General features: G+C 37.2%; 1 protein-coding gene across 1 annotated transcript; it reads right to left on the minus strand.

The window, feature by feature from the left end:
• Positions 1–11,413: 11,413 nt before the first annotated feature.
• LOC113755303 lies at positions 11,414–13,431 on the minus strand (the record flags this gene model as incomplete). The annotated part of the gene is made up of 3 exons (XM_027299342.1): positions 12,316–13,431; positions 11,946–12,084; positions 11,414–11,490 (listed from the first exon to the last, which is right to left on the minus strand). Coding segments are annotated over exons 1-3 (1,332 nt in total), but the record flags the coding sequence as incomplete, so codon positions are not given.
• Positions 13,432–13,621: the final 190 nt, after the last annotated feature.

The raw sequence follows: 13,621 nt of genomic DNA on the forward strand, positions 1-13,621 counted from the left end.
CCGACTGTGTTAAATTCTCTATGAACCTACCAAATAACTTCACAATACAGTTTATACTTGATTTACCAAAGAACCTATTCTAGTTGGATAATCAATGTTTGGTATAATCTATAGATTTAGTGTATTAATGTTTATTACATTTACTCTATTAGTTTCTATATCGTCTCACACAATTCAAAAGTTTGCTTTTGAGATATTAGATCCCCAGAAGACCTAGAGGTTGGCCCAAGAAATATTTAGGGAAAATCATTCAAGACGTCCTTCACATTTTGTACAATAAATTTTTTCGTCCCTCACTTTTAAAAGTGTATTTTTACGTCCCTTATAAATTCACATTGGTCAAATTTGATCCTTGCGTAAATTTCCAACTAGTTTTTGGTCGAAATACATCATGTGCCTTACAGGTGATCATTTTTTGGGGCAAAATTGTCAAATTAAAATTTACATAATCCGATCCATAATCTCTTACATTTCACAAAATGAATTGTTTCATCCCTCACATTTCACAAAATAAATTTTTTAATCCCTCACATTTCAGAAAATGAATTTTTTTCATCTCTCATTGACAATGTGTATAAATAGTTTTTTTTTTAAATCTACGTATATATCTATTTGATTTCACCTGAACAGTTCGAATAGCACGTAATATATCTCTATTTGATTTCTCCTAAACAAACTAACTGTAATTGTATACATGCTATTTAATAGATATATACATGGGTTTAAATCTAACAATTTTATTTTAAACCCATATATATATATTTATTTATTTATTTGATTTTACCATGTGAATCTATTCAATATTTGTAGCATTTCTCTTTTGATAATAATTCATTTATTAAGTTGTGTAATAAAACCATCTAATTAATCAGTCCTAATTCGAATTCTATAGTCATGCTAACAAATTGCAGTTTAAATTTGAAATTTTTACTCATCACATTTAAGACCAACAGTTGAATTTCTTACCTTATGATTATCTTAAAATTTGAAAGTGTTAATCACTTACTTCTTTTTGTTATACTTTTTCTTTGTTTATTTTTCTGTCCAAATTTAATTTGATATAAATATTTGATAATGTTCAGAATTAAATGTCTTCTTTATTTTTAATTTTCGAGTAAAAAGAAATGAACATGAGTGAAAAACTAATAAATTTTTTAAATCCTTGTATATATCTATTTAATTTCACTTAAACAGTACGTTTAGGCAAAATTAAATAGAGATATATTACATGTTATTCATATTATTCTGGTGAAATCAAATAGATATATACATGAATTTAAAAAAAAAGTTATTCGTACGATCAATGAGGGATGAACAAATTTATTTTGTAAAATATGAAGGATAAAAAAATTCATTTTGTGAAATATGAGGAACAAAATAATTTATTTTATGAAATGTGAGGAACTATGGATCGGATTATGTAAATTTTGATTTGACAATTTTACCCTTAAAAAATAATCATGTGCAATGGATTCCGATAAAAAATTAGTCGAAAATCTAGATAGGGACCAAATTTGACCAATGTCAATTTATATGGGACTTAAAAGTATACTTTTAAAAGTGAGAGATGAAAAAAGTTATTTTGCAAAATGTGAGGGATGTTTTGAATGATTTTTTGAAATATATCCTTATACTATATAAGATTGAGTTTTGGTCAAAGAGGGAGTTGAATTTCAACCGTATGGGCAAGGTCATTTTGGAAATTTAAAAATGTGTTGCTTTGTTCAAGTTTTGTTACAACTGATTACAACATGTGTTTCGGTGTTTTAACATTAAAACCCCCATATTTGTACATTTAAAACTTGTATTTATAGACACATCTGGGTATTTGTGGAATGTGGGCTTACTTGGCGATCATTTATGCATTTGGTCCAATTCATATAAGCACATGTTTTTGTGCAATTACTGAAATGAGTTATTATGTAATTAAAATCGAGCCACGTTGCTGATAACCCTAGTAATTGCAGTATAACTCCATTTCAATTGTCTGAATCAATCATATTTATATCAACATCTGCTTTCCTATATTTGAAACTCAGCCGTTTAAAATAGCTTTTCTACCAGCAATAAAATTCTATTTACATCCTAATTAAATGGCCAATAACGTGGGTATGTTGATAAATTATTGCCTGAGCATCAATTATGGCTCTTTCAATTATTCCTCCTTCACATTCTTTAATATTTCCCCTTTTGGCTTCTAAGACTGCATTATTTTTTCAGCCTTTACACTCAGCATTTCATAATGGTTTTCAGCAAAAGCTATATTTTCTTAATATTACTTAATATGCGCTGTTATCTTATTTTTATTTTCATTTACTTGCTCACCATAAGCACCTAAAAATTCCTCTTTAACCACACATGCCAAATGCCCGCACGATGCGCGGGATTCCCCCCAGTATTAGTACTAAGGAAATGTGCTTGGCAAACTTGCAACTTTTGAGGTTAAAATTAAGTGCAATTTGCCATTGGAAATAAGTAAACAAATATAAAATTTTTAATTTGAGCCTCCAAAATTAATGATCGTCTCATTGAGTTCTTCAAATATAATGATACAGTGAATTTGCTCCTCGAACTTCTTAAGTTGTTCCATTGCTTCCCCCTCAATTTTTATAAGATGGGACTACTTTGGTCCTTTTCTTGCTATAAGTGGCCAGATTGTTACAAATTAAGGGATAATTTCAGAAACCTCCCCTAAGATATCTAACTATTTCAGGAAGCTCTTCTCTAGTTTAAAAAATTACACTTACCTTCCCGATGATTAGCATTTCAGTAACAATATAGACCCAGTATGCTAAATTTGTCCTCAAAAATCCTAAAATACCCCTTCATTATTTAGAAGGGTGAAAAACTCACTAATACACTTTTTCTACATTCCAATTATTATAAACGACATAACCACCATCCCAACGAACTCAATAAATCACTTCAACTTAATCTCCATATTCTCACAATTTTGACAGCTTACTATTGCCCTCCCCCCCCAAAGCTTCCTATGCAAATCAACTATGATAATTATAGTTTGCATTCAACCTAATCTTTAGCTCATTTTTTTGGCCTAAATTTAGTGTTTGAATTGACCAATGTCACTTTCCAAACTCAATCTAAATTGCTGCAACATTAGATGCTAAAATAATCTCACCCACCAAGAATACCAACGCGGAGCAACCAAGAGCAACACTAGAGACCACATCCCATGTCTTTAGGCAAATCTAATTGCAGTTTTTATATTCCAAAATTCTTTTTTACCCAATTGGTATAATAACTTAACCTTTCTCAATTTATGTTCCTTTTTCAGCTATCACTTTTATTTTCTCGTCTGTACTCTGTATCGCCGCAATCCTTTTCACCTTCATTTAGTTTGACAACAAATCTAATTTGGTAACTTGTCATTTGGCAATTTCAATTCAATAATACTTACAAAAAAAGGAAAACAAAAAAGGGAGAGAGGATCTATTTCCATAATAATGAGGATTCGAGACATATTAGGTAATTGTGTAGATGGCAATTGTGGAAAAATAATGGATTATGAGATGTAGGAGAAAGAAGGTAGGAGAGAGAGTCAGAAAGAAAGAATAAGAGTTTATTTGTGTGGTAGCCGTTGCTTTAGAATAAAAGACTAGTTGTAGTTGTATGGTTTTTTTTTATAGGAATTATTTTTAAATGAAAGATATTATAGTCATTTTACTACTTGAAGGGAGGTTAGTGTAATTATTCAAATCTAAAGGAAGGTGAGCGAAATTGTTATAAAACTCAGGGGTGGTTTCTGAAATTATCCCTTGACAGAATACTGATTTTCCAAGACTCATTTGACAATATCCCATGATTACCAGAGTTTGAAAATCCTTAAAATACTCGATCAATTGACATGTTTGGGTATTTCCAGACCTTAAATGTTATAATCAAATCCTTTTAATTCGGATTTATGACTGAATATATTTCCAGAGAGCAAACTTTCAGGCAACATTGAGGATTGAAAAGCACACAATTCAAAATTCACTTACCTAAGAGACGATGGAATGGCCCTGAAGATGCCAAATTCACCAAAAACTTAAGTAGAACAAGCAAGTACAGGATAATAGGAATGGAAAGTGGCTCAACTGGTAAAGTGTTCTATTTTAATTCTTCTTTTTGGTGGACAGGATGACCACTGTGTCTTGATTTTGGATTTATTGTGTAACCTGCTTTTAGCCTTTAGTACGAAAGTAGCCCAGCTTCTTATTAAGGTTTTATGATAGATATACATGCTATTCCAACCAGTTGCTTGGCCACTTTTTTTTCTGTCAATTTTATGGCCATCCTTTTTCTGTCAAATTTATTGATTTTCAAGAAAAACAAAATGAGAAAGAGAACATACGTATTGTCATTTGCATTTAGATATGGAAAAATGGCCAATTTCGTCTCTAATTTTTTTTAGTGCCGATTTAGTCTCTAACTTTTATTTCTGACTAATTTGATACTTGAACTTATTTCACAGTTCCAATTAAGGACCTTCGCGGTGGCATCACTACCTAAAACTGATCTAGCTCCTAATTGACTAATTAAACAAGGGTATTATCACGAGACTGTAATAAAACAAGTAAATCGTATAAAAAAATCACCAAATAAAACTTCTAAATCATGTAAAAAATCACCAGGCAAAACTTTTTTAAAGTTTAATTACCCTTATTTAGTTGGTCAATTAAGAGCCAGATTAGTTTTAAGTGGTGAAGCCACCATGGAAGTCCTTAATTGGAACTGCAAAATAAGTTCACATATCAAATTGGTTAGGAATAAAAATTAGGGACTAAATCAACACTAGTGAAAAGTTTAGGGATGAAATTGGCTATTTTCCCTTTAGATATTTTAGATATTTCTTTTGGTTCATTAGCTAAATATGGTCTTGGGGAGTAGAATGATGGCAACAGAATGCTTCCAGGATCATCTCTCTCAACAATTGAGGAAACATATTGACTTGATATTAGTATATCTTGGCATGCCGTGAGAAACATAGAAACATATAAGAGCTGCATAAATGATAAGACCTAATCAGGGGAGCTTAATCTTTTCAATCCCTCCTGTTATTCCAGCCTACACCAAAAAAAAAAAAACCAAAGAAAGGAGGAAACATAAAAAAAACACAGCGCACTTCAGCTATATACATTTCACTTCACAACCATGAAGGCAAATCAGAATAATCGCGTCCAAATATTGTTGATTTGACCAGTATCAAATCCTACAGCAATGAGACGAAAACAGAATTATGATACCAGTGACTGAGGCAACCAGTTGATAGGAGAAAACTCTCAAATAATTAGACAATTTCAAAAAAAATTTGATAAAAGTTGACAAGAGAGTGAGTTATTACCAAAGAATCTAGAAATGCCTATTTGTATGCCAATTTATAGGCAACAAGTACTAGTCTAACAAGTTACTTGATGAATAAAAAAACTCCGTGAACATCTACCTAATTAGACTTGGAAATGAACTAATATTGGAACCATAAAAAAATTCAATGAAAAATAGAAACTAACTGAAAAATAAAAACTGGCTGCGACTAAGACCAGACAAAGTTTTGCCCAATGTCTGGTGCCAGATTTTGTCGGAACCAATAGCCCGCTTAGATCTGTGGATAGATCCTTGGGCTTTACTAAGGGATCTGTCTGTGGATCCTTAATTACAAATGGACCTTCAAAACATTTTTTCTTTTACCACACAATTACAATCCTTGATTATAAAATTTACAAGAAAACTAATAAAAAAATATTACTAAAACTACTATGACCATCCACTTTATTTAATTAATTAATCTTTTATATACTGACAGTATATACATTCTTACCAATGAATACATGACACATAATTCGAATTTGAATTTGAAATCAAAATTTTGTATATGTGTCGTGCATCCAACTATAGCAGTGTATACACTGTCAATGTATATAAAATTTACTTTTATTTAATTATAATTGATTCCCGAGCAGTCCTAACAATACAGAAAGATGGATTGAAAAATTAGGGTTCCTCATTCAATATCAATGATGTTTCTTAAAAACTCAAGGTGCATTAGGCAACAAAACAATATTTGTGAGCCATTGAATGTTGGTAGGACAAATTGCATGATCACATACTATGTCATACTGATATCTGCACAACACTGTAATACAAAAAAAAGAAAAAGAAAAGAAAAGAAAGCGCAACTGAGCATAAACACCAATCACCAAAGCTTTCATGCGTTTTGTATTTTTCCAACCCCACATGAGGAAGTGCTAATATATCCTCCATCCACCAAATGACATGAATATGGAAGAGTTCTATAAAATTTTATATTGAAATTTCAACTGCAAATTGTTCATAGTGATAGAAAAATGTCTGTAAACTGGCATTGACAGCGATAGAAGCAAAGGCTATACCGTTTGAAGAATAGCACTTTAATGAACTCTCATTTATAGACCTCGCAATTGATTGAAATATTACAAGATTGAAATATTACAAGAACAACAAAATTTATAAAAGAAAACGCAAAGATTTTATCATCCACTTCCAGTTTTTGGATTGATGTGAAGCTCAACATTGTATTACTAGGCAAAAAATTCAACTTCATACAGTGAAGTTGATATGAACCCGATTCTCCAAGAACCACTTGAGAAGAAATCAAATCGATCAGGTAGTAGAAGGATCTATCTTGATTAGGTTATGGACATAAAAAAACCTCAACCTGTTGTTTACGTGGATAACAAATCTTGGTATAAGAGATGCATCATAATTCAATCAGGAACCCCTCAAAACGAATTAAGGTTAATAGGAAGGCGCCACAAACAAATGCGTTTTTTGATTGATAAGCCATAGAACTCAAGAATCCATCTCAAGTATTCAAAGGGGTCGGCAACAAGTCAAGAGAAAACTCTCTAAAAAAGTCAATTCTTCTTCTTTTTTGAATGAAAAAATGGAAATATTTATAACCCTACTATGCCTAAACTAATGGACTCAACTTAACTTACCTAATACTAATCAACTAATTCACAACCCAATTAAGAAGTTTATTGCTGGCCAATTATTACACAAGAAAATAACTAACAAAACGACTCAATTAACCAAGGGACTTGACAATTAATTCGGATCCAACTCAACCTGAGGTCTTGGACCGAATTTATTCTTAACAAATTAACTAGAAATCTGGAAAATAAACTACTAATCTACTAATAAAAACTCGAACTAATTGAAGTTTGAAATGTGGCCCTTAGACAGCCCATATGCAGCCCACATTTCGCATCAGAAGTCATTTAAAATACTGCATCAATACTATCCCATATCCTCAACCAAATCTACAAATCTTTCGGACTCATCGGCTAAGCTTCTCTCAAGGTGCAAAAAAGACCAAATAGCTAATCCTCTTCCTCTTCAAAGGAAGAGGGAGAAAATAAGGGGAATTAATACCCAAAAAAAAAAACTTTGACAGGTGCCGAACCTGTGCAATAATAATTACTAAAAAGTCCTAATTACCACCTCAATTAAATAATTATAGAACAAATCCAAGTACTGGAGCAGGGACCCTAGGTGTGCAATGGGTTACTTGATTCACCCTGTTCCCGAAGAGTTTGCTTGATCCGATATACCGGGTTTGTCTATAAAAATACTAATTCTGCGTACAATGGCAAGTAGGGTCGATTCCACAGGGAGCAGGTAGGAAATTATCTCTTTCCAAATTAGTAGAACGAAATTGGGGGATTTTCAATGGGAGGCAAATGAAAATAAAAATAAAACAAAACAAACAAAATTCAAAACAAACTCACAAAGCACAATTCACTAAAAATAGCAATTAATAAAAGTTCTACCCAAAGGATCAACTGCGCAGGCACGGTCCAATTAAATGATCATTGATGCAAAGATATTTCATCCATTTATCACTAGATTGGTTATAGCCATCAATAAGCTCTGACAACCAGCTCTTCCTTACTTTTTCGACAGTCAAGGTACGACCATTGACTGCTTCTCTAACCAGATAACAACCCTAGGTACGACCGTAGGAATTTAATTACCCAATTGCATTAAAGCTAGAAGAACCCAACCCTAATCAATAAACACGCTAAGAGGGTTTATTTAAATTAGATCTTGCATTTCCCCATCATAAAGCCAATTATGGTGGTTGCCACGGGGTGTCAACTAAATGAACAATTACGGATTCTATTTAATTAACGTGGCAGTAGGCTATTAAATTAAATCAAATACCCGGCCGTTGATATTCAATTAATCAAATACCCATGAACAGTTAATTCAGGAAATGCACGAATAGTAATAAATTGGAAGAAATAATGAAAGATTGATTAGATCTCACAGGTGTGATGGACCGCGCCCTCGCGTCACCCTTTGGGCAGAGGAGAAAATTAGCCGCTCCTCATCATGTCAAGCTCACGCGATTTAATTGATTTCATCCATGCAAACATCCAAACAATTAATTCCAAGGAGCGGAGCGATGCGAATTAACTAAGGAACGAATGGGAAATTCCCTTGGTTCATTTTCTTATATTCGGTCGCTCCTGGAGCAGAGTCAAGAAAAGGGATAACAGCGATGGAAAATTGTAGCAAATCAAAAGCGAACGTCAAAGGCGTCTACAACAAAAGATTGAAAAGGTGAACTCCTAAGCTAGTCTAAGTTGCGGCTGAAGAAAGCCAAAAGCCCCAGTCAAAAGCGTCTGACTGCTGACAAACCTAGGAAAAGAAAACTAAGCCTAAAAAGTAGATAGCCCCCTGAATCTTCCTTGTTTCCCTTTTGTATATCCGCCGCCCAAGAAAGTCAAGCAGAAGCCCACGGACGTCTGGCCCTTTTCTTCCTTTTCAATTGAAGCCTTTGGAGTTTTAATCCTGTGCTCCTCGCGGTTCACGTGGACCAGGGTCCGGCTTTCGGTTTCGTCCGCCTTCTAAGGCGTGGCCACGCCCTGGAACGACAAGTCTTCTGGAAATTTTCCCCGCGAGATCATTTTTAATGCCGATCACCTAGAATTCATACCAATGTGAAATATGAGTTAGACCTCAGTACTTAGCACAGTAAATAGCCAAAATTAGGCCGAAATAACACTGCAAAATGTGCCAAATAACTGTTCTATCAAATCCCCCCACACCTAGACAATGCTTGCCCTCAAGCATTTCAAAGCTCAGAAGTACAACCAAGAGAGCAGAGGTCATGCAGTAGTCTATACTAACACAAGCATCTAGGGTCCCTGACAATATCACCAAGGGCAGAAAACACCGGACGTGTTGTAATTCAAAGAATATATATGAATACTAGGAAACGCTCAATTCAACATCACGGAATGCCATTACCATAGGCTTGCACATTTATCACATCTCCACCCCTTAAAAGTGAACTAAACACATAAATCAAAGGGACTTTAATAGGGTTGTAATGGGGCTTCGGGTGAAAGGCGGGTTAAGAGGGTATAGATAGGGGTAAAGTGTCAAGAGAATGTCCGAAACTCACCAATAACCACAGTGCTTTACCGGAGGAGTTTCACTAACAAGGCAGTTTCCATTTGCTGTACACCCTGTACAAGTGCCCCAAATTTTTTTTTTACTACTCGCAAGGCGTGGGCACGCCTTGTAGTCCATAGTCCTCTGGTCACGAGGTCTCTTCATCAAATCTTCTTTTTTTTTTTTTTCGAGAGACAGTCCTATAAGGCGTGGGCACGCCCTGTAAGCCAAAGTCCTCTGGTCAGTGGCCTTTTTTCCAATTTTCCCTCCTTTACACAAAGATAGCATCATATAGCTCCTAATCTATCAGCACTTTCAACCCCAAATTCGTTTGCTTTGCGCAAATGATGGATTTCAGACATCCCTTGACAACACAGGGATGAACAAGAAAGTTTAAAGAGGTCTTGGGTTAACAAACACGGATATCAACCAGAAACGAAGGACAGAAGCTCAAGTTGGTTCACTATTGGGATATAAAATGAGGGCTTGATTTTTTAGATAGCTGAAGAGGGTTAAATCCTAAATGCCCTTATCATTTCAAATGCAATCAGTTCATCAAAATGCGGTCTTGACATGTACAAAATAGCAAGTTCTAGAATGTTCATACCATGTGCGATACCCACTCAATCAAACAAAATAGAGCAAACAAGAATAATATGCTCAAGTAAGGCTCAAAAGCTCCCCAAAAGTTACAAAAATGGGTAAATTCCAGCATACTCAACATTCAATGACATTGCCAAGGGAAACAAAATGCACAGCCAGCATATACGACCACATACCCACTCACTTTGATTATGTCATTCATCACAGCAACATGCCCAACACTAACAAGTTAATAACAAATAACACAGAAAAGACGAACAAACTACAATGTTTTTTTTTCTTTTCATGTTTTTTTTCTCTTTTTTTTTCTTTCTTAAAAGTAACAAAGCAAAAAGAACTAATGAAAAAGAACTAATGGAAACCACTCCCCCACACCTAAGACCTACATTGTCCGCAATGTAACCTGGAAAAATAATTTGCAAGGGCAGAGGGAGCGAAAACTTCCCTGACTACTGAAAAGGTGCGGCTGGAGCCTAAGGAGGCGGCGCAAGAGAGGAAGCAAGCTCGCTGGGCGCACTGTCGCTCGCGGGGCTGAGGCGGCGCGCGACTGGAGAATAGCGCAGGGGGCTGGCGCGCGATGGAGAGGCGCGCGCGGCTGCTGTCTGCGCGCGCGGGTTGGTGCTGGGCTGCGCAGGGGGTGGCTGCTGCGCGCAGAACTAGTGGTCGAGCGCTGAGTGGGGCTAGCGAGGCGCGCGCAGCGCAGCTGTCGCGCGCGCGGGCGTGTGCGTTCTGGGCGTGCGCAGCGGAGAAAGCCTGCGCGCGCTGCTGGGCTGCGGATTTGGTGGCGTGCAGCGGCGCTCAGGTGGACAGCGATGGAAGGCGGCGGCGGGCTTGACCAAAACAAAGGAGAAAAGTCTGGAAGCGTAGGCAATAGAAATTTGGAGAATATTGTCCAAGACTAGTCAAAGAAGAAGGGAAAGTGGAAGGAGTAGGGTCTTGTTTCAAAACTTATTTTTTTTTTTTTCGCTATCGGAGAGAATTAGGAAGGCGTAGGCACGCCTTGGAGGCATTTTCTTCTGCCCACAACAATGTAATATGATGTACACAAACAAGAAATTTTTTTTTGCAATGCAGTGCAACGCCTTGGAACCCCGTATTCGTTCTGTTTCCAACACCACAAAAACCATCAAAACATTAAAATAAAACTGAAGAAATCATAAAGTAAGAAAAATAATCACAAACTAGAATATTGGTAAATCCTTGGGTTGCCTCCCAAGTAGCGCCTTTCTTTAATGTCTTTGGCTAGACATAGCACCACTCTTTAGTCTGGATGTAATTGAATTTTCCTTGTAATTGGTGGCCCTCCTCCAGGATCCACATGGCCATTGAGTGCAACTTTTTTTCTAAATTTTCTCTCCATTTTTACCTCATGAATTGCTTTCATCCTATAGGACTTGTTCGCAGCAACCTTGAATTTACCCCTATAAGCAAACTCAGAAAATTCTTGCACAGAGGGATTAATGGTATACATAGCAAACACAGAATGAGAGTTAACAGGATGTTTCATTGTATCAAAAATATTAAAGTGGACTATTTCTCCATCAAATTCCATCGTGAGAGTACCCTTACTAACATCAATTTTAGTCTGGGCAGTACTCAAAAATGGTCTTCCTAATATAATGGGTGATGGATTTGGGGCACTTCTATCATCCATGTAAAGCACATAAAAATCAGCAGGAAAAATTAATCCATCTACTTGCACTAAAAATCCTCAACTATCCCATCCGGATAAGCACATGTACGATCAGCCAATTGAATTATTATCCCCGTTTCTTTTAAAGGTCCTAAATTTAGGGAATCATAGATTGACTTAGGCATCACATTAATAGAAGCTCATAAATCTATCATGGCATTTTTGATACTAGAATGACCAATCTTACAGGGGATAGCAAACATACCTGGATCTCCGCATTTGGGTGGGAGTTTCCTCTGAAGTACAGCTGATACATTCTCTCCCACCATCACTCTTTCATCACCCCTTAGCTTTCTTTTGTTAACGCACAAATCTTTCAAGAACTTTGCGTACTTGGGTACTTGCTTGATCGCGTCCAATAGGGGGATGTTAACTTGAATTTTGCGGAACACATCCAGGATTTCTTTTTCCTTTTCTGCCCTCTTTGTCTTTTCCAACCTGCAAGGAAAAGGAGGTAAGTTAGATTTAATAGTGGGCGGAGAAGTGAAGGTTACCTTAGGATCCTTGCGAATACGCCCTTCCTCTTCAATTTCCTTCTCTATCTCCTCTTCACTTTTGCTTTTTGAACTTCCCACTTTAGGCCCTTCCAATTCCTTGCCACTCCTCAGCGTCATGGCACTTACATTCCTGGGATTTACCTCGGGTTGCGATGGTAGTTTCCCATAAACGTGGGACTCCAAGCGGTTGATGGCAGTTGCCAGTTGGCTTATTCGAACGTCTTGGTCCTTCTTGTCAGCTTTGGTGTCCTGCTGGAGCTGCGCGGTATTCGCGGCTAAGGATCTGATCTCCTGTTGAAGCTGGGTAGTAGTCATGGCCAGGTTGGTAGTAGTCGTGGCCAGGTTTTTGACTAGGTCCTCTAGAGAACTTCCTGAGTTGGAGGACGAGGGTTGCGATTTTGGTTGCCATGGCTGGTGGAATCCTGGTGGATGATTTGGAAATGCATTTTGTTGCCTGTTCCCATAACTGAGATTGGGATGGTCCCTCCAACCCGGATTGTACGTATTGGAGTATGGGTCGTACTGCCTGCGGGGTGCGGGCACGCCTCCGGCCATGTTTACCTGTTCCGCCCCGTCCTCTTGCAAAATGGGGCACGAGTCTGTGCAATGGTCCATGCTAGTGCATATTCCACACACCTTCGCTCGCGGCGCGTCTCTCATGGCTAATTGCCTAACAACTGACGTCAATGCTGACAGTTGCTGCTGTAAGGATGAAGTCTCTACCTCGTTGACTCTACGGGGAGGGTTGCTCTCACGGAAGCCAAATTGCTGGGAGTTCTCTGCCATGGCTTCGATGAGCTCCCACGCTTCCCTTGGTGTCTTGTTTGCCAGTGCTCCCCCACTTGCAGCGTCGATGATACTCCTATCGGTTGATTGGAGCCCTTCGTAGAAGTATTGGATTAACAGTTGCTCACTAATTTGATGCTGCGGGCATCTAGTGCACAACTTGTTAAACCTTTCCCAGTAGTCGTACAAGGACTCACCGGGGTATTGTTTAATGCCGCAGATCTCCTTCCTCAAACTCGCAGCCCGGGATGCAGGGAAGAATTTTTTCAAGAATTTTTTTTTCAGCTGCGCCCATGTGATAATACTACCTGCTGGTAGGTAGTACAGCCAATCTTTAGCTGCATCTTTTAGAGAGAACGGGAAGGCTCTCAGTCTAATTTGCTCTTCAGTGACCCCAGGAGGTTTCATACTAAAGCAGACCACCTCGAACTCCTTTACGTGCTTGTGGGGTTCTTCGCCAGAGAGACCATGGAAAGAGGGTAAGAGTTGAATTAATCCCGACTTCAGTTCGAAAGCGGTATTCTCAGCCAAAGCGGGGAATGTGATGCATAAGGGCTGGTGAGTCAGCTCCGGGGCAGCCAGCTCCCAAAATGTTTGG

The sequence above is a fragment of the Coffea eugenioides genome, unplaced genomic scaffold (assembly GCF_003713205.1).
Source record: "Coffea eugenioides isolate CCC68of unplaced genomic scaffold, Ceug_1.0 ScVebR1_1406;HRSCAF=2249, whole genome shotgun sequence".
Lineage (NCBI taxonomy): Eukaryota > Viridiplantae > Streptophyta > Magnoliopsida > Gentianales > Rubiaceae > Coffea > Coffea eugenioides.